The sequence below is a fragment of the Balaenoptera borealis genome (genome assembly GCF_965194805.1).
Source record: "Balaenoptera borealis genome assembly, chromosome: 12".
NCBI lineage: Eukaryota > Metazoa > Chordata > Mammalia > Artiodactyla > Balaenopteridae > Balaenoptera > Balaenoptera borealis.
The window spans coordinates 44,460,724-44,482,567 of record NC_138869.1 but is presented as its reverse complement, the minus strand read 5'-3'; the positions used below and the strand labels follow the sequence as shown (position 1 = coordinate 44,482,567).

Here is a 21,844-nt window from a genome sequence, read left to right as displayed (position 1 = left end):
CTGCGTTGGCAGGCAGGTTCTTAACCACTGTGCCACCAGGGAAGCCCTCTACCAAACTTTTAGGGAAAAGATGATTATAATCTTCATAAACTTTTCCGGAGAACACAGAAAAGGGAATACCTTCTAACTCATTCTATGAGGCCAGTATAACCTTGATTCACAAATCAGATATGGACAACAGATAAGGAATATTAGAGGACACTAGACTAAATCTCATTCATAATCACAAATGAAAAACTCCTAAACAAAATATCTAAAGACAGAAAACAGCAGTATATAAAAAAGGCAATATATTATGACAAAATAATATGACAGTAACAGAAGAGTGATATAACATTAATATGTCTATCAACTTATTTGCTCACACACATAAAAAGTAATAAAACTGAGTATCTTTCGTGACAAGCTAGCTTTCATGACAAGGGCTAAAAGGAAAGTTCCTGTGCTCCCCAAAGATTGTTACTGATAATCCTACAATAAATGTCATTCTTCATGGAGAGATGCCTATAGTATTCCATTTAAAATCAAGAGCAAGACATGGATACCAGTATTACTACTTTCCTTTGATACTGCCATAGAAATCTTGGTCTAGGTAGTCAGTAAAGAAAAAGAAATTAAAGAGGGCTGGAAAGGAAACAAGAAAATACTTATGATTTGCAGAGAATAAAACTATGTACCTAGAAGAATCGCAGAAAAGTTATTAGAAATAATGACAGCGTTGCAAGGCAGTTAGCTATAAAATTAACATGCAAAATCAACTGCGTTTCGATATGCTAACAAAAATCAATTCTAGATAAAGACACATAAAAAAAAAAAACTTGAATCATCTCCTAATCACAACACAAAAAGTGCCAACCATAAAACAGAAGACAAAACTCTATTAATATCAAGGACTTCTTTTCATTGAGATGACAAAAAGAACAAGTAACAAAATAAGAGAAAACACATGTAGCACAGCAACTAGAAGATTAGTACATCAGATTTATAAAGAAAAACATAAATACTATAGAAAAGTAAGTAAAAGACAAGAACAGTTATTTTACAGAATGACATATGACCAGTAAATTTAAGATACTCAAATTAGTTATAAGAGAAATGTAATTTAAAACCATAAAAGAACATCATTTTACACCTGCTACATCAGCAGAGTCTAACACTAGGAAGGTGTTGGATCAAGTGTTACTGGTCAACTTTGGGAAAAAACTTGGAGTTTCCTAAAACAGTGTTGCTCATGTTCAAGGTTCAATGTTCCAGAATGTTCAATGCTCTTTTCTCCTTTCCTTTATTAAGAAATCTACTTTATGAAAAAATGACAACTGAATTAAAGAGAGCTTAGTGATGCATACTTCTTAACTCAGTGTGGCAACTGGTCCACCAACCACACTGCAAGGAGCACTGCATCTAAGCAAAACCCTATATGTGTACACTGTGAGGCATGTACAAGACTGTATGTACATGCATGTTTGAAATAGAAAAACAGGAAACAACCCAAACTGTCTGTTCAACAATAAGAGAAGGGATAATTAAAATGAGTTATAATCACATACCAGAATATCTTACAGCAGTGGAAATAAATTAACTATGGTTACATGGATAATGCAACTTCATGAATAAATATTGAAAATATAATACTGAGTTAAAAATAAAAGTCTTAGAAGTATAAATCTACCATGTTTTCTAAAGCTTAAAAACAAACAAAATTATAACCAACATATATTAAGTACATCTTTGTGATTAAAAATTGCTTATGGGCTTCCCTGGTGGCCCAGTGGTTAAGAATCCACCTGCCAATGCAGGGGACACGGGTTCGAGCCCTGGTCTGGGAAGATCCCACATGCGGCGGAGCAACTAAGCCCGTGCACCACAGCTACTTCGCCTGCGCTCTAAAGCCCGCAAGCCACAACTACTGAGCCTGCGTGCCACAACTACTGAGCCTGCGTGCCACAACTACTGAGCCCGCGAGCCACAACTACTGAGCCCGCGTGCCACAACTACTGAGTCCATGTGCCACAACTACTGAGCTCGTGCGCCTAGAGCCCATGCTCCGCAACAAGAGAAGCCACCGCAATGAGAAGCCCACGCACCGCAACGAAGAGTAGCCCCTGCTCGCCGCAACTAGAGAAAGCCCGCGTGCAGCAACAAAGACCCAACACAGCCAAAAAATAAATAAATAAAATAAATAAATATTAAAAAAAATTTGTTTAAAACGTAGCTGAACAATATTAAAAAATTCAGGATTCTTAAGGCTGGGAGTGGGAAGGTGAAAAGATGAGGTAAGAGGGAAACAGAGAGAAATCACTGGTAATGTTCTAATTAGTTCAGATGAAATATGTAACATGCATTAAGACACATTAAAATATAACAATAAAATGACTTGAACAAAAAAACCAAATGCAGATGGAGTTTTTTTAAGCCCCCAAACCTCACAAGTTACTCTTTTTTTTTGAGAATCATACAGGTGTTTTATTTATTTATTTTTAACATCTTTATTGGAGTATTATTGCTTTACAATGGTGTGTTAGTTTCTGCTTTATAACAAAGTGAATCAGCTATACATATACATATATCCCCATATCTCCTCCCTCTGGCGTATCCCTCCCTCCCTCCTTATCCCACCCTTCTAAGTGGTCACAAAGCACTGAGCTGATCTCCCCTCACAAGTTACTCTTAACTGAATGTGCATCAGGCCACCTTTGCTGAGTCAACAATTACACACTGAATAAGTATTATGTGGGAGAAATGCAGTATTTTTTTTTATAAAAATAATCTACATTTGAAATAACTAACCACAACCTATAGCTCTGCATTCTAAAAAGATAACACTCTCTCTCTATTGTAAGGCAAGCCAAATTTGATATCAACTCTTTAATTAGCTATGATTCCAAGATGAAGAGTTACATAATATTAATATCCATTCATATAATGATGGTGCAGTTAGAGACAGACCCTCTGTAAGGGGGAAAATCTCAGACTTTTAAGGAGATGTCTATTAAGAGTTTAATTATGAGTTGTGTATTTCTCAAAATGCTACGTGCAAGAGTATGTAAAGTGTCTTCTATCAACATTTTTTTAAAGCTGCTATTAGACATATTCTTGGGGAGAGAGAGACAGAGAGAAAGAGAGGGAGGGAAGGAGAGAGGGTGCGCGCATGCACGCTTGTCTTTGGTCTGAATTCTGATTAGAACTGTAAACGCTGAAGAGGTTGCAGCCACTCACATATCCCTTAATGTCATACTTTTTTAATATTTATTTTATTTATTATTTATTTTATTTATATGGTTGCACTGGGTCTTAGTTGCGGCAGGTGGGCTCCTTAATTGTGGCATACGGGATCTAGTTCCCTGACCACGGATCGAACCTGGGACCCCTGCAATGGGAGCGTGGAGTCTTAACCACTGTGCCACCAGGGAATTCCCCTCCCTTAATGTCACCTTGTTGGTGTCAATAAATTAGAAGGTTGAGAATCTTTCCCTACAAATATATGGCCTGACCCATGTCTGCAGAGTTAATGAAAGAAGATACTAGAATGAATAAAATGAAATCCCCAACTTAGAAACACATAACATAAACTAGTGAGCGACATGCCAAAGACAAAAAGAAAGAGAAAGTAAAAAAAAAAATCCTCTGACCAGGTAATTAATGCCTTGTCAGCCAGGGGAAAATACCAACATCACAGTTTACAATTAGCTCTTTATGCTGTAGAACGGGTTGGTAAACATTTTCTGTAAAGGGTGAGATAGTAACTCTTTTCAGCTTTGCAGGCCCCACAGTCCTAGTTGCATCTACTCAACTCTGCCATAGTAGCACAAGATCAGCCACAAAAGCCGCTTGGAAATGAATGGGTGTGGCTGTGTTCCAATAAGACTTCATGGACACTGAAATCTAAACGTCATATAATTTTTGCATATCACAAAATACTATTCTTTTGGTTTTATCCAAACATTTAAAAATGTAAAATCCATTCTCATATATTGTGGGCTAAATAAAAATAGGTGGCAACTTGGATTTGGCCCAAGAACCAAAATTTGCTAACCCCTGCTCTAGAAAAATAGGATGAGTTCTGGATACAGACTAAGTACGAATCCTGTCCCCACAATTTACCAGCTCAAGTGACCCTGGGCAAGCTCCTTAGTTGACAGCGGCTTCAGTTTGCTTAGGTACAAAAGGAGAATAATTATTATTTCCTTCACAAGGGTAGTGCTAAGGATTAAGTTAATTATTTCATGTAAAATGCAATAACTGTCTGGCTCATAGTGAGTGCTCAATGACAATTATTAATATTATCAGAAAGTTCAGTTGGCTGGACCCAGGCCCTATCTCTCTATTAACATGAGCCCTTTCCGTGGCCTTTGGCACTGCTTCAGGGACAACAAAGGGCTCTCATTCTTCCCTGGACTGCCAAAGATCCTTCCCAATCTAGCTTATTATCTGACTTACCCTCCCCATGTGATCTTTTCTGCAAAGGACCAGTTGGTTTTATAAAATGACCTGCCCATGTCCCATTCTCTTAAAATGTTACTAATGGGTCAGCGATACTTGACCAATCTGATCGACAAGGGGTAAGCAAACGAGGGCAGCTTTTGTAAATAAAATTTTATCAGAACACAGCCGAGCTCATTTATTTAAGTATTGTCTATGGATGCTTTTGCACCACAAAGGCAGAATTGAGTAGTTGCGACAGAGACCATCTGGTCTGCAAAAGCCTAAAGTTTTTACCATTTGGCCCTTTATAGAAAAAGGTTGTTAACCTCTGTGATAGAAAATTCATGCTAATATGATAGTCCTGCTTATGAACAAAGATACTTTGGACACTGTATCTTTGAGACACTGTCTGAAGACACTATCTTCAGAGACACTGTCGGACTCTGAAGGTCTCAACTTTAATGTTGGAAATGGAGGGACACTGGTGGTGAGACGCGAGGGTGGCCTCATGCAACACCTGCCTCAAGGTTTTCACGTCCTTGTATGAACCCCTTGAGTGTGAGTAGCATCTGTGATTTGTTTCTAGCCACAACAGAATACAGCAAAGGTGACAGGATGTTAGTTTATATAAGACCCTGTGCTGTTACTTGCTCTGGAGACCCTCCTTGCTGGCTTGATGAAGTAAGCTGCCATGCTGGGGAAGCCTAAATGGCAAAGAACCCTGGGTGGCCCTAGGAGCTGAGGGAAGCTTCCAGCTAGCAAGAAATTGAGGCTTTCCATTCTACAACTGGAAGTAAATGAATTCTGAGAACAGGAGTGACCTTGGGGGTGGATTCTTCAACAGATGAGAACGTAGTCCAGCCACCTTGATGGTAGCCTTTTGAGATCCTATGCAGAGGACAAGTTAGGCTGTGCATAGACTTCTGACTCACAGAAACTATGAGATAATAAATATATCTTGTTTTAAGCCACTAATTTTGTGGTAATTTGTTATGCAGCAATAGATAACCACTATACCTCCTAAGCTTTTGAATGAACCTCAACTGAGGGTGAGAAGCAAATTATCTAGCATCCATGATAACAATGTCTTCAGAGACTACAAATAGAAAATGGTCTCATCCACCAGACTATTTCGTTTCCAGTCACCACCCCTTTCTCCTAGCTTCTGCAGTGCAGGGTGGTTTTCAGTCTAGTAATAATATGGTTAGCAAAACCAAAATGAGGAGAGAGAGAAACCATTCCCTAAAGAGTTGAGGGAACTGGAAAAGTTAGCTTTGAGGAGAGAATTAAATGCTTGCAAAATACCTGCCTTTAATAAAGTATGTTATGAATAAGTAATGATGCTCTTTAGAAAGAATTATGATTATTTGGTGAGAATACTCTCCATTTCCTACACATCATCTGTAAACTGCCAGCAGTTACTTCCTAAAACAGACAAAACCACGTTACTTCTACTCTCTGGCATCTTCTCAAAGTCTACAAGGTAAAAGCCCTTCAAAATCAGCCCCACACCTACAAAGCTGCCCTTGGCCACAGTACCTGCTCCCCACAGACTTCTTTGTACTATTTTCAGAATATGCCACCTATGTTCATTCCTTCTTCCTTCTTCATTATTGTTTAAAAGGTCATGTCCTTGGTGCAGCCTTCCCTAACTGACCCAAGCATAAATAATCGTGTTTCCTCCACATGTGCCTCTACCTATAGCTGTATTTCCTTTTTATAATGATATCCCCTCCCCCACCATAAATATTCTTCAAGGACAGGGTGATTATTTAATTCAGTGATTCACAAAGTGTGGTCTAGGTACCTTGGGGGTTCCCAAGGTCAAAACTATTTTCATAGCAACACAAAGATGTTACTTGCCTTTTCACTCTCATCTCACACAAGTGTGGCGTATGGCTTTCCAGAGGCTGCATGATGAAGTCAGCTATAGAAATGTGCACCTATGTATTATTTTTTAAAAGTTTCCCAGTACCAATTTTTAAACTTTTTAAAAAAAATAAATTTATTTATTTGTTTTTTTAAAATTTTTGGCTGTGTTAAGTCTCCGTTGCTGTGCACGCGGGCTTTCCCTAGTTGCAGTGAGCGGGGGCTACTCTTTGTTGCAGTGCGCATGCTTCTCACTGCGGTGGCTTCTCCTGTTGCTGAGCACGGGTTCTAGGCGCGCAGGCTTCAGTAGCTGTGGCTCACAGGCTCTAGAGCGCAGCCTCAGTAGTTGTGGCTCACGGGCTTGGCTCCTCCGCGGCGTGTGGGATCTTCCCGGGCCAGGGATGGAACCCATGTCCCCTGCACTGGCAGGCGGATTCTTAACCACTGTGCCACCTGGGAAGCCCTCCCACTATCAATTTTTAATATAGTAAATGTCAACAGATATAATACACATAAACTGAAGAAGCATTTTGGGTTCCTTGATATTTTAAAAAGGCAAAGAAGTCCTGAGACCAAAACATTTTAGAAATGTGAGTCCAATAATTTTTGTCTTCCCAGGGAAGGAGAGAATGGTAGGAACTCATTCAACACTTCTGGGAGACTAATCACGTCATTCCCTGTATTAAAGTTCAAACGTTCCATAAAGCTGGCAATATACAGTCTAACCAGGCTCGCGAGCCTTGTATCAAACTCTCTATAACCTAGCTCCAACCTACCTCTGTAAGCTGCTCTCTTTCTACATCCTTATTTGAACTTTGTATTGTGGCCAACCTGGTTTACTTCCTGCCATTTGAACAACCTTCCATTTCCATCTCTGTGCCTTTGTTCACATTGTTCTACAGAATTGAATACTGTACTTGCTCCAATCAGGTTCAGTGACATTGTAAACTTCTTTTTTCAACATTCAGCTCAAATCCTACTTTCTTTGTGAAGTCTTCTCTAGCCTAAAATTACACGTCCCATTGTGTTCATTCTTACAGCACTTCCTATCTACAGTCCTCCTTGAACAATTAATACTATATACTTCATTCTATCTCCAATCCTCCAACACTGAATTATTTTTCCATGTATATATAACTCATCACAAAAAATAGCCCCAATTATTAGAGGGTATTTCGTGTGTCTTACATAACTGCCCCACAGCAAGAGAGCTACATCAAGTAACTGATATAGTTATACCTGATTTGACCAAAAAAAAAAAAAAAAAAAAAAAGTCACCAAAGGCAGACAATTGTATTACATAAGGGAAGCCAATTTCTTCCTAAAAATTCTTATCCTACCATCTAATAAATATGATTCATTAGGCAAGTCACTTAAATCCTAGCTAGTCCTTAGAGGTTAAATGTCCTATTGTGAGCTGCTCAGAAGTTTGAATTTCTATTTCAATGCCTCTTGAAATAGATCTGAAAGAGCCCTTCAAATAAAACAGTGACAAACAGAAGAGAGAAGCCCATTCCACATGACGTAGTCAAAGATCAAATACTGATCTACTTTTTCCTGAGGTTCGCTAGCCTAGCATGTTTTCACACATTGGTGTTTTAGAACTGCCTGACTTTAAAGATGTTATGGGAATCCTCAGGATGAGAAGAATGAGGCTATTTATATGCTGTGAATAGTATCTGAGGCAAGAATTGTAACAGTCACTTCTGGGCTTTATGTTCCTAGAAAGTGACCTTTTCAACATTATTATTATCAGGATGCTCTTCTTAATCTCCTGATGGACTCCAGACTAGTTCTTAACCTTCTCGAAAACTAGGAGTAATGAGTTGGGTTCTTCTGCACAGAGCTGTGACACATTATTCAATATACACTCCTTGGAGTCCTGTATTCCATAAGGTGTTAATCCACTCACTGATACAGAAGAATCTTCTCTGAACGTTCTACTTGTGATTCAATTTCCCTAAAAGCATAGTCAATTATAAGGAAAAAGCATCAATGAACTTAATCTTTCAAATTCCTCTAAACCAGAATTAAGATACAGATGGTAAATCTACTCAGTAGCAAAAATAAATAAATAAATAAAATAAAACCAATACTTGAGGCTAGGAAATACAAATGGAGGGTACAATAGTAAGTATCTGACAGACTCTTGACAGGTTCTTAAATATACATATACATTCCAACTCTCTAGGGAGAAGGGCTGATGACCTAAAAGGGGCTGAGAGTCATTCCGTTATGATATTTATTTAGGAAAATGTTCTTATTCTTAGGAGACACATGCTGAATTATTTAGGGGGTACAAAGAATCATGATGTCTACAACTTACTTTGAAATAATTCACCAAAATAATAATAAAATAAAAATTATTTATTAGATTCCTAGATAGATAAAAATGGCAAAATTGAACCTAACTGGTAGGCATACGAGATTTCACTGTGCTATCCTATCAACATTTCAGTATGTTTGGCTACAAGTAAACAGGTTATCAGAAAGGCTATTTTGTTTAGTCTCCAGGTCAAATTAAAAAAAAAAAATTAATGAAGCTCTTTAATAAAAGGCTTAGTGATAAAGTAAAAAAAAATCTTTAATATTCAAACATATTACGTACATTATTTGAAAAACAAATCAATTTAACAATTCCTAGATGGGGTCTATTCTCAACCTAGTAGAATAAAACTTAAAAACATAGGTCAGACCCTGACACTCTTCCGCTCAAACCCCTCATTTGGCTCCACCTCAGAGTAAACATTAAAATGTTACAATGGCCCACAAGGCCCCTCATAATCTCCTTTGACCTCCTCTACCCTGCAATTCAGCTACCTGCCCATGATTCTCCTTGCTATTCCTCAACTATGCCAGGCAGCTCCTGTCCAGCGGCCTGTACACTGGCTGCTCCCAATGCTTGGAACCCTTTGACCTTAGATGTCTACACGGTTCCCCCTTCCTTGCCTTCCACTCACATCTTTGCTCAAATGTCACTTTCTTGGTGAGACATTCATTCCCTGACCATTTAAAACTGCAATTCCCCACACTTCACCCTTATTGACAGGTCCCTGCTCTATTTTCACCATGCCACTTACCAGCCAACACACTCTTTCTACATATTTACATTTAATGTATACATTCTAAGCTTTACATATTAGACGCCTGTCCATCTTCCACCTATAAAATATAAAGTCCACAAGGGCAGGAATTTTGGTTGGCTTTGTTTACCAGTACCCTAGCACCTAGAACACAATGAGACGCCATGGTAACACAACATATTTACAGTCTTATTTATCTCTGAGTTAAAAGGGGAAAAAAAGTTTAGCTTAAAACTGATATCCCAGGCCTTCCCTGGTGGCACAGTGGTTGAGAATCTGCCTGCTAATGCAGGGGACATGGGTTCGAGCCCTGGTCTGGGACGATCCCACATGCCGCGGAGCAACTGGGCCAGTGAGCCACAACTGCTGAGCCTGCGCGTCTGGAGCCTGTGCTCCGCAACGAGAGGCCACGATAGTGAGAGGCCCATGCACCACAATGAAGAGTGGTCCCCGCTTGCGCAACTAGAGGAAGCCCTTGCACAGAAACGAAGACCCAACACAGCCAAAAATATAAATAAATAAATAATAATTAAAGGTGCTAATAATTTAAAACAAACAAACAAAAAAAACTGATATCCCATCTAAGAATGGTTATGTGGTATGGGCTCATACACTGAATTTTGCTGTGAGTTTCTCAGCACTTAATCTTGTATAGATGAAACATCCACTGTCACTCTTGCCTGTCTCTTTATGCAGAGCCTAGGTTTTCAGGAGGGCCGGTCTTTTCCTATTGCATTTGCCATAGTATATAACGTAATACATACAATGGAGCTATTAGACCTTTAATGATCCTTGTTCAATGAATGAAAAATACACAAACATACCTACATATTTTACTTCTGGCAGCATACTAACAGGGAAGAGAGGTTGAGCTTTGGGGTCAGAGACATTTAGGTTCAAATTTTACCCCATTCTTAACAAGCATGCCAAGGTAACCTGCCAACACCTTAGTTTCCTTGCTTCTACTTAATAACAATGCCACTTTCTCCAAAGGGTTGTCCTGAAAAGAACCGTAAATGACGACACAGAAAACCCCTATATAATGTGTGACAAACATGGGTACTGAGAAAGAAATGTTGGTTTCTGATGACTTCTAAGAAATGTTTAAAACTTCTCTTCATTTCTTTGGTCTTAACTTCTCTCACCTTCCCCTATAACTGAAAGCAAATAAAATCTCATAATATTTTTAGGTTAAATAAAAAAGGTCTCAAATATCAGTATTATTTTTTCTATTCCTAGAATGGTCTCTGGTCAAACAAAAACCCATACAAACTTAGAGAAATCAGTAGATACTCATCAATGATTACAGTGTTAAAAGACGCTGAACTAAAGAAACTCCTGGGACTTCCCTGGTGGTGCAGTGGTTAAGCATCCGCCTGCCAATGAAGGGGACATGGGTTCGAGTCCTGGTCCAGGAAGATCCCACATGCCATGGAGCAACTAAGCCGAGCACCATTAACTACGGAGCCTGTGCTCTAGAGCCTGCAAGCCACAACTACTGAGCCCACACGTTGCAACTACTGAAGCCCGCGCACCCAGAGCCCGTGCTCCACAACAAGAGAAACCACCGCAATGAGAAGCCCACGCACCACAACGAAGAGTAGCCCCTGCTTGCCGCAACTAGAGAAAGCCCACGCACAGCAATGAAGACCCAATGCAGCCAAAAATTAAAAAAAAAAAGGCAGCACCAGCATTGGAAAACAATTAAAAAAAAAAAAAACTCCTTTTGATAACTTACTTCCCTAAATAATTCCCATGAGAAGTCTCCTAATAAATGAAAAACAAGGTGTTTCAGACCTAGTGTTCACCTATCTTAACTTTTATTTCACCAAATACTTCCCCCCAAATCCACAATAAAAAGTTAGATAGGCTAATGAGAGAAATCCAGTCTTGTATTTCATAAGGAAACTTATTTATTTTTTCCCATATTATCATTTTACCATCATTAATACATAAAAGTTACTAGTGTAACTGTAAATTAAGTATCACAATAAAAAGTATGATTAGTCTACCACCTAGGCACAATATTACCTTGATAAGGAAACCTACATCATTCTATCTCAAATCTGTGTGCTATGTAATAAGGCACTATTTTGTTATTAAAGTGTAAGTTTAAATGTAAATTTGATACTTCCTTTCTTTGAACTCAACTTGTAACGTGGTTCAGAAAGATAGGAGATACACTACTGACTCCCCACTACAACTTTGCTGAGCCAGTTCTACAGGGAGCACCATTTGTTGTTTCCTAATTTATTCTATTAGTCACAGCCCAATATAACGCACTTTAACTGTAATAGGCCAGCATTAGTTATAGAATTCTGTCTACAACTCATTTAGAAATATTCATATTAGCCTGGTATTTTCCTTAACCCTTATTAAATGGTAAAAGGACCCAAATTCTATTGCTGCAACTAGTGAGTATACACTGCACTTCAGAAAGATTACCTGATAGGCCACCTCCAGGTACTGCAAATGAAGTTTACTGTTCATGCCATTCAAAGAATCACCCTTTGTAGTCTCCAGTGCTTCCTGCAGCAGTCTGATCCAAGCTTTACAAATCATACATTCACTAATGAATCAGGAAAATCTAGCCCCACAGGACTAAGGTTGCTAGATTTTTTTTTTTTTTAGTCCTCTTTTAAATCCCACTAAACTAGAAATGGCCAACTTTGCAACCTGTTTCTTAACCACTAATCCTTTATGGTATCATCTACCAAAATTTTTAAAACAGATTTACATGTAAAACCATGTCCCGGATTTTGCAAAGTACAGAAACTTCTTTGAATCAAATAAGAAGGCTTTGCCAACCCTTTTCAATTCCATGACCACAGGGAACCAAAAGACCCTACAAATGAACCAAAAACACACAAAAAAAGTTGAGGAAAGTAAGACCTTTCCCAGGCATTCAATAGACCCAGGTTTTCCTGGCGTGAGCTGGGCACTGCCTCATGGTGCAGAATCAACAAAGAGCAACAGAGATGTGGCTTGGTTTGCTAATTTCAGTCTCCATCTAAGAGAAAGGAAAATAAGTGAGTTTTCAAACTAAGAAATACTGTGGATACTGTAAATTACTTAACTCAAAGCCTTGGTACTCTGGATTAGCAACCAATATTAACAACAGTTAGGTCAATAATTTGTTCTGAAGACTAGAGTGAGAGGTTTGATTAATCTGAAAATCTGTTTCCATTATCTGCAAAATGAAACTGCTAGATTGACACTTTCAAGAAAGTAGAGAAAACAACAGGGGGTAGGCCCTATGCAAACTCATGGAAACCCTAAGATTTTAGGCTAGAAGAGACCTTACTGGTACCTACTCAAACCACATAGAATAGAGCACCAGGAGTTCAGATGGTATCATCTGTGGCATACTGGCTGACAATTTATATTTTTACTTCATATTATCTTTATTCTATAAGAATAAATGAAAAAGACAAAATCACTGCAGCTGAAGCATAGGTTGTATAAATTTCATACAACTGATACAAACTCAGAACTATTAGGCAAGACGACAGCAATAAATCTTTAGCTTGAGTTATTCTTCAGAAATTGTTTCATGATGAATGAAAAAAATTAACGAACATAAGAAACGTTGGAAATACACTACTGATAATTGTATATAAAACAGTATTTTTACTGTATTTTAGTGTGAAAATTACCCTCTTATAACATATAGGAACACTTCTTGTTTGAGAAGTCAAGTATTGCTTATGAAGCTACTTCATTAAAATTCTACTCCTCTTCAAGATCAATTAAACAAAAACAGACAGAAGTCCTTACTAGCAAAAATATCATTTGTCCAATATCACAGACTGGCATAGCTAAATGACACATTATAGAGAGTATCTAACCATCTCTTGCTTATTACAGATGAGAAGAGAACTCAGAGGTAATGAACTCAGAGCTTTTTAAAGTCCTGTGACTATACAGGGCAGAACCAAAGGTAGAACCATGTCTGTAAAATCCTAAAATCCAACAAACAATATGCTGTCTGTAAAACAACCAGTTTACATCCAAAGACACAAATAAACTGCAAGTAAATTAAAGAAAAAAGAAATTCCATGAAAACACAGCAACCAAAAGACAGCTGGAGTGGTATGTTAACATCAGATAAAACAGACTTCTAAACAAAAAATGTTACAAGAGAAAAAGAAAGATATTACATAATGATAAAAGGGTCAACTCATCAAAAAGATATAACAATTATAAACATACATGCAACTAACAACAGAGTCTCAAAATATATGAAGCAAAACCAGACAGAATTGAAAGGAATACAGTCCACCCACTATAGTTGGAGATTTCAAGACATTTCAAAAAGGATGGAACAACTAGGAAAAAAGATAAAGAAACAGACAACTTGAACAACACTATAAACCAGCCACACCAAACATACACAGAAGACACGATTCAATGATAGCAAAATACAAAATGAATATTTTCACCAGGACAGACAATATGTTAAGCAACAAAACAAGTCTCAATAAAATTTAAAAAACAGAAATCACACAAATTATCTTCTGTGAATAAAATGGAATGAAACTAGAAATTAATAACAGAAGGAAATCTAAAAAATTCACAAATTGGTACAAGTAAACAACATGCTGTTTTATTTTTTTTAAGAAACTATTTTCTATCAACCTCTTTCCATTTTAAGAGTTTGTGGAAGAATAGCTTAAGACCACTGAGTGGTTTAAAAAACATACTCTTAAACAACCAATGGGTCAAAGAAGAAATCACCAGGGAAACTGCAAAATATTTTGAGAACGAAAACAAAAACAAAACATATGAAAACTTACGGAATGATATCCCATCTTCCAACTTAAGGCACTATTAAAAGAAGAGCAAACTTAACCAAAAGCAAGAGAAGGAAGGAAATAATAAAGATCAGAGTGATGATAAATTAAGAGAAAAGAAAAACAATACAGAGAACCACTGAAATCAAAAGTTGGTTCTTTGAAAAGATTAAATTGACAAGCCTTTTTCTAGACTGATGAAGGAAAAAAAAAAAAAACTGGACCAAATTACTACTATCAGGAATGAAAATGGAAACACTACCAACCTCACAGAAATAAAAAGGAATATAGGGCCTTCCCTGGTGGCGCAGTGATTAAGACCACCTGCCAATGCAGGGGACACTGGTTTGAGCCCTGGTTCAGGAAGATCCCACATGCCACAGAGCAACTAAGCCTGTGTGCCACAACTACTGAGCCTGCGCTCTAGAGCCTGCGAGCCACAACTACTGAGCCCGCACACCACAACGACTGAAGCCTGCATGCCTAGAGCCCGTGCTCTATAACAAGAGAAGCCACCGCAATGAGAAGCCCATGCACCGCAACAAAAAGTAGCCCCCACTCACCACAACTAGAGAAAGCCCACGTGCAGCAACGAAAACCCAACACAGCCAAAAAAATAAATAATTAAAAAATTTTTTTTAAAGGAATATAAAAGAACATTATGTACTTTTAAAAAAACAGCTTTACCAAGATATAATTCATACACCATATGATCAGCCCACTAAAATGAGTACAATTCAATGAATTTTAGTATCTTCCCAGATATGTACAACAATCACCACAGTAAATTTCAGAACATTTTCATCACCTCAAAGAGAAACCCCATACCCTTTAGCTATCATCCCCCTTTACCCCTGTTCCTCCCAACCCTAAGCAATCATTAATATACCTTCTGTCTCTATAGATTTACCTATTCAGGACATTTGATATAATTGGAATTACATACTATATTGTCTCTTTTTACTGGCCTCTTTCACCTACCATATGTTTACAAGGTTCCTCCATGATGTGGCATATGTTAACACTTCATTCCATTTTATGGTCAAATAATATTCCATTGTATACCACATTTTGCTTATCCATACAGTTGATGGATATCTGAGTTGTTTCTACTTAGGGTTTTATGATTTTTTGTGTGTGTGTGGTGAACAAACTTGATAATCTACAAATTCCTAGAAAAACACAACTACCAAAACTGTTTCAAGAAGAAAAAGAATAGACTTTCTATAGCAAGTAAACAGATTTTCTATCAGTAGTCAAAAAACATTTTAAATACAGCCACTAAAGAAAACAGTATGGCGGTTCCTCAGAAAACTAAAAATAGAATTACCATATGATCCAGCAATCCCACTCCCGGGCATATATCCAGAGAAAACTGTAATTCGAAAAGACACATGCACCCCAACGTTCACTACATCACTATTTACAATAGCCAAGAGATGAAAACAACTTATATGTCCACTGACAGATGAATGGATAAAGAAGATGTGATACATATACACAGTGAAATACCACTCAGCTGTAAAAAAAGAATGAAGTAATGCCGTTTGCAGCAACATGGATGGACCTAGAGATTATCACACTAAGTGAAGTAAGTCAGAAAAAGACAAATACCATATGATATCACTTATATGTGGAATCTAAAATACGACACAAATGAACTTTATCTATGAAACCAACAGATTCATGGACACAGGGAACACACTTGTGGTTGCCAAGGGGGAGGGAATTGGGGGAGGGATAGAGGGGGAGGTTGGGGTTAGCAGGTGTAAGCTATTATATACAGAATGGATAAGCAACAGGGTCCTACTGTATAGCACAGAGAACTACGTTCAATATCCTATGATACATCATAATGGAAAAGAATATTAAAAAAAATATATGTATAATGGAATCACTTTGCTGTACAGCAGAAAATAACACAACATTGTAAATCAACTATACTTCAATTTAAAAAAACATTAAAAAAGAGCATAGGACTTGAAGGATTCACATACAAGTTCTATCAAACATTTAAAGAAGAACAAACACCAATACTTCTTTAACTCTTCCAAAAGTTAGAACAATTTCTAAAGCATTCTTAGAAGTAAGTATTACCCTGATACCAAAACCAGACAACGATATCACAAGAAATAAAAAGTACAAACCAATATCCCTTATGACTACAGATGCAAAAATCTTTAACATAATACTAGCAAACCTAATCTAATACAATATTAAATGGATTAGTCACATTGATCAAGTGGGATTTATCTCAGAAATGCAAAGGTGGTTCAACAGGTGAGACTCAATTAATATGTGACACATAAATATTTACTTATGGAATAAAGTAAAAATACCACACAATCATCTCAATTGATACATTAAAAGCAGCTGATGAGAACTTCCCTGGTGGTCCACTGGTTAAGACTCTGCGCTTCCACTGCAAGGGGCACGGGTTCAATCCCTGGTCAGGGAACTAAGATCCCGCATACCGTGTGTGCAGCAAAAACAAAACCCCAGCATCTGATGAAATCCAAAATCCTTCCATGATAAAAACACTCAACAAAATAGAAACAGAAGGGAACTTTCTAAAGTTGATAAAAGGCATCTATGAAAATCGAACATATAACATCATACTAATGATAAAATGCTAAAAGCTTTCCCCCTAAGATCAGAAAAACAATTTCATTTACAACATTCAAAAGAATAAAATACAAAGGAAAAGATTTAACAAAGGAAATACAAGACTAAAAACTTCAAAATATTGTTTAAAGAAATTAAAGACCTAAAATAAATGGAAAGACATCCGATGTTCATTGCTTGAAAGACTTAACACTGTTGAGATGGCAATACTCCCCAAACTGAATGCAAATAAAAATCACAATAAGATACCACTTCACACACACCTAGGCTGGGTATTTTTTTAAAAAGGGAAGGGGAAAACAAGTGTTGGCAAGGATGTGGAGAAATCGGAACCTTCATACATTCCTAGTGGAAACAAAATGGTAAAACCACTGTGAAAACAGCTAGATAGTTCCTCAAAAAGTTAAAGAATTACCAGACAACAACAACAAAACAAACAAACAAAAAAAGAATTACCACATGATCCAGTACTTCCACTCCTACATACCCAAGAAGCAGAAAATCACCAAGTAACCTGTACATGAATGTTCATAGCAGCATTATTCAAAAGAATGAAAAAGTGGAAACAATACAAATATCCATGAACTGATTAATAGATTAGTAAAATGTGGTATATCCACCCAAGTATATTATTCAGCATAGTACTGAATTACACTATAACATGGATGAACTTTGAAAACACTATGCTACCTGAAAGAAGTCAGACACAAAAGGCCACACATAGTATGATTTCATTTATAGGAAATATCCAGAATAGGCAAATCCATAGAGACAGAAAGCACAGTAATGGTCAACAGAGCTAAGGAGAGAAAAAATAGGAAGTGACTGCTTAACTGGTACGGGGTTTTTCTTTTGGGGTGACAAAAATGTTCTGGAATTAGATAGTGGTGATGAATGAACAATACTGTGAATTTACTAGAAGCCACTTGATTGTATACATTTAAAGTGATTAAAATGAAGAATTTTATATGAATTTTATTTCAATTTAAAAATCACCCAAAACAACAATAAACTTAAACCTACTCAGCAACGTATGAATTAACCACAAAAGTCCTTTCAGAATTCTTATGTCTATATGCTCAAAACCTAGATCTAAAAACAGGCATCAGATGCCTCACAACTGTGATATTATTATTATTATTTTTTTTTTGTCCAGTATTTTTTTTTTAAGTTTTAAAAAATTATTTATTTATTTATTTATTTATTTTTGGCTGCGTTGGGTCTTCGTTTCTGTGCGAGGGCTTTCTCTAGTTGCGGCAAGCAGGGACCACTCTTCCTCACGGTGCGCGGGCCTCTTCCTATCGCAGCCTCTCTTGTTACGGAGCACAGGCTCCAGACGCGCAGGCTCAGTAGTTGTGGCTCACGGGCCTAGTTGTTCCGCGGCATGTGGGATCCTCCCAGACCAGGGCCCGAACCCGCGTCCCCTGCACTGGCAGGCAGATTCCCAACCACTGTGCCACCAAGGAAGCCCAACTGTGATATTATTAACAGTTATGAGGGGACTTCCCTGGTGGCACAGTGGTTAAGAATCCGTCTGCTAATGCAGGGGACATGGGTTCGATCCCTGGTCCGGGAAAAGGCCACATGCCGTGGAGCAACTAAGCCCGTGCACCACAACTACTGAGCCTGCATTCTAGAGCCCGCAAGGCACAACTACTGAGCCCCACATGCTCTAGGGCCTGCGTGCTGCAACTACTGAAGCCCGTGCACCTAGAGCCCATGCTCCGCAACAAGAGAAGCCACCGCAATGAGAAGCCCGCACGCCACAATGAAGAGTAGCCTCCGCTCGCCACAACTAGAGAAAGCCTGCACGCAGCAACGAAGACCCAACACAGCCAAAAATAAAACAAAAACGGTTATCAATTTTTAAAATTCTATCATAAAAGGAAGAGATAAAAAAATCATACATTAATTTTTTATGATGCAAGTTTCTATTGATCATTGTACTCACTCCTAAGTGCAAGCAGACCCAATTATTCTAGCAAGCTGATAGGAAAATACAACACCTATTATCCCTGTCCTTGGGGGCAGCAGTGACTCACCAAGCTTCTCTGGCTCATCTGGCCCTGTGCCTGCAATGCAGCTGCTCTCCAAACCATAGGTGGGATCCACTTTCCCAGAGGCTCGTGCTGCTTCTTGAACTTTCTTGACGTGAGCTTCCACCAATTCCAGTGGCACCTCCTCCCGGACTCGAGAAAACTCTTCTGTTTAAGAATAAAATGGAACAGTGATCTGGTTTTGCATAAATATTTGCTTCAATGTAAACTAGGTAATCTGACACAACATTAGTGTATCGTGTGTAACCTAGTGACCTTTCTGGAGACTCGATCTGATCTACCCCAGCAAATCAAGGGGGCCAAAGGAGATAAACATGTACAGTAATGGAATTCTATGACTCTACGTTTTACCCTACATGACACAGTGTCTTACTATATAAACAGGAGATCTTTAAATTTCTATTAGTAACAATCAAAACTGCTATCCAGGGACTTCCCTGGCGGTCCAGTGGTTAAGACTCCATGCTTCCACTGCAGGGGGCCTCAGTTCGATCCATGGTCGGGGAACTAAGATCCCGCATGCTGCAAGGTGTGGCCAAAACTAAATAAATATTTTTAAAATAATACAAAAGAATAAAAAATTGCTGCCCAAATTTCATCTAACTCTGCTGGCTAGATTTTAATCAAGACAACAATAAGGATAAAATAACCAGAAAGTCAAGAAAGAGTTCTATGGTATGAGAAAATTCTAATTAGAATTAATGTAATCCAAGAATGTTAAATGACTCCTTTTTGCCAATTATATCAAATTCTAAATGAATCACAAAACATACCATTAAAAACCTGTTTTGTCCCTCTAAATTCTTAATAAATGCTCTTAGTTTGAAAATTATTATATTTTAAGTGTTTTAGTTTAAAATGTTATAATACTTCAAATACAACATGGTATCTTCAAGGGGTAGTATCTGATTTTTTTTTTGTTATTTACATAACTGAAATGAATGTAACAGCTGATAACACTTAAATTTGAGATAAAATTAGCATAAAAGGAAATATTTTTATTTTTTATTATTATTATTTCATTATTTATTATTATATATTATTATTATTATTTATATTTATTATTTTTATTAAACCATTATCTGAAATTGTTACTCTGGAGAGATGGCTTAAGAAAGTCCATACCCAAAGCCGCTCTGGCTGCAGCAGATGCCACACGAGGATCCACCACAGACGCCAAAAAAGCAACAGTGCTCATGACTGGGTTTCCTGACTGACTGAAGGGGACAGGCTGGTAGGCCAGGGGCCCCAGGGAAGCATCAGAATTCTCAAGGTATGGGTCCTCAATGGGAAGTCTCAAAAAGTGGAGGATGCATTCATCCTGAGTGCGACTTCCAACGTGTTCTGACACTTTGTTCCAATCATCCTTATACATCTCCAGAGCCTATAACAGAAAAAAACAGGAGCTTTAATATCAGGTAACAAGGAAGTATTTAATGACATCAGAAGCCTGTGACTGTTCTTTAGATAGACTTTAAAAACAGTAACGAAAATGATTATACTGTTCATAAGAAAATAGGTAGCTGTGATTGTTTTCATTATTATATTAAATTCTCAGTCAAGAAAAATAAATAAAAGGCATGCATATTACAAAGGAAGAACAACTGATTTTTATTAATACACACGATTGTTTATATAGGAAATCCTACAGAATCTACAAAAAAGGTATTAAACTAAAAAGTTTAGCAAGGTCACCAGTTAAAAGGATAATAGAAAAACTCAATTATTATATTTCTATATATACTAGCAATGAAAATTTTTTAATTGGAAAAAAGTATTTAAAATAGCACAAAAATGAAATACTTAGGGAAAAATATAATGAAGAATGTGTAAGACCAATATGCTGGAAAAAATAAAACATGCTGAGAAATCAAAGACCTAAATAAATGAAGAGATATGCTGTGTTCATTCATGAGAAGTCTCAATATTGTTAAGATGTCAATTCTCTCCAAATTGAACTACAGATTCAACGCAATCCCATTCAAACTTTTTTGTTAAAAATTACGAAACTCATGCTAAAATTCATAGAGTACACACATTTCTAGTTTAAAAATTTTTAAGTTTTCAGAGAAAATGCTGAAAAACTCCAACAAAACAGTAAAAGCAGTCTCCAAGGGGGAGAGGGATAGAACAGTATGAAGGAAGCCACAAATAGGTGGTGCTGAGAAAGTCAAGGAATGAATTGGGTAAAAGAATCTCTTGGGGAGCTACCGTAGCTACCAAAGTTACTACTCTTACATGGTTCTCTCTACAGCCATGACTCTCCACCAGGGGCAACTGTGTCTCCTTAGGGACATTTGGCAGTGGCTGGAGACATTCTGGGCTGACACAATTGGAGAGGTGCTACTGGCATCTAGTGGGTAGAGGCCGTGGATGCTGTTAAAAATTCTACAGTGCACATAAGAGACCCCGCAACAAAAAAGCTATCTGGCCCAAAATGTTAATAGTGACGTGGCTAAAAACCCTACTGTAGAGCCTGATTTGCTAATACCGTGTTACGATGAGTTCACCATGATGATGGTTCTCTCCATGTTTATTGCCTCAGTGAATTCTTTTTTAATTTTTAATTTTAATTTTATTTTTTGGCCATGCCACGAGGCATGTGGGATCTTAGTTCCTTGAACAGGGATCGAACCCACACCCCCTGCATTGGAAGTATGGAGTCTTAACAACTGGACTGCCAGGGAAGTCCCACCTCAGTGAATTCTTAAATCTGGATTCCAACTGCTGCTCCAGGCTTTCTTTCTCACTGGAGTGGTACAGGACTCCTCAAAAACCCAAGCCAGCAAATCACCTTACTCATTAAATCCCTTGAAAAACAAGGCTAATTCTGGGTATCCTCTGGACAGTCTGTGGCTTTGGGTAGTTCTAAAAGGAATTACTTAGAAAAAAGACGCAGATTGTAACAAAAAACAAAAATCAATCTATCTCATTAGGGTCCCTGGGGCCAGAAACATATAACTGAGACTGTTGTAAGTTTCTGATCATGGGTAGA

General features: G+C 37.7%; 1 protein-coding gene across 5 annotated transcripts in view; it reads right to left on the bottom strand.

Annotated features, from left to right (window-relative positions):
* SMARCC1 (SWI/SNF related BAF chromatin remodeling complex subunit C1) overlaps nt 1–21,844 on the bottom strand; it is a 190,171-nt gene that overhangs the window by 56,958 nt on the left and 111,369 nt on the right. For all 5 annotated transcript variants that reach the window (XR_014232624.1, XM_082347328.1, XM_082347327.1 and 2 more), the window contains exons 20-21: nt 19,975–20,233; nt 18,835–18,996 (exon numbers count right to left, since the gene is read on the bottom strand). Coding sequence is in view for 4 of the 5 variants with exons in the window: in XM_082347328.1 (XP_082203454.1) it covers nt 18,835–18,996; nt 19,975–20,233 (421 nt within the window). In the remaining variant the exon portion in view is untranslated. The remainder of the gene's footprint in view (nt 1–18,834; nt 18,997–19,974; nt 20,234–21,844) is intronic.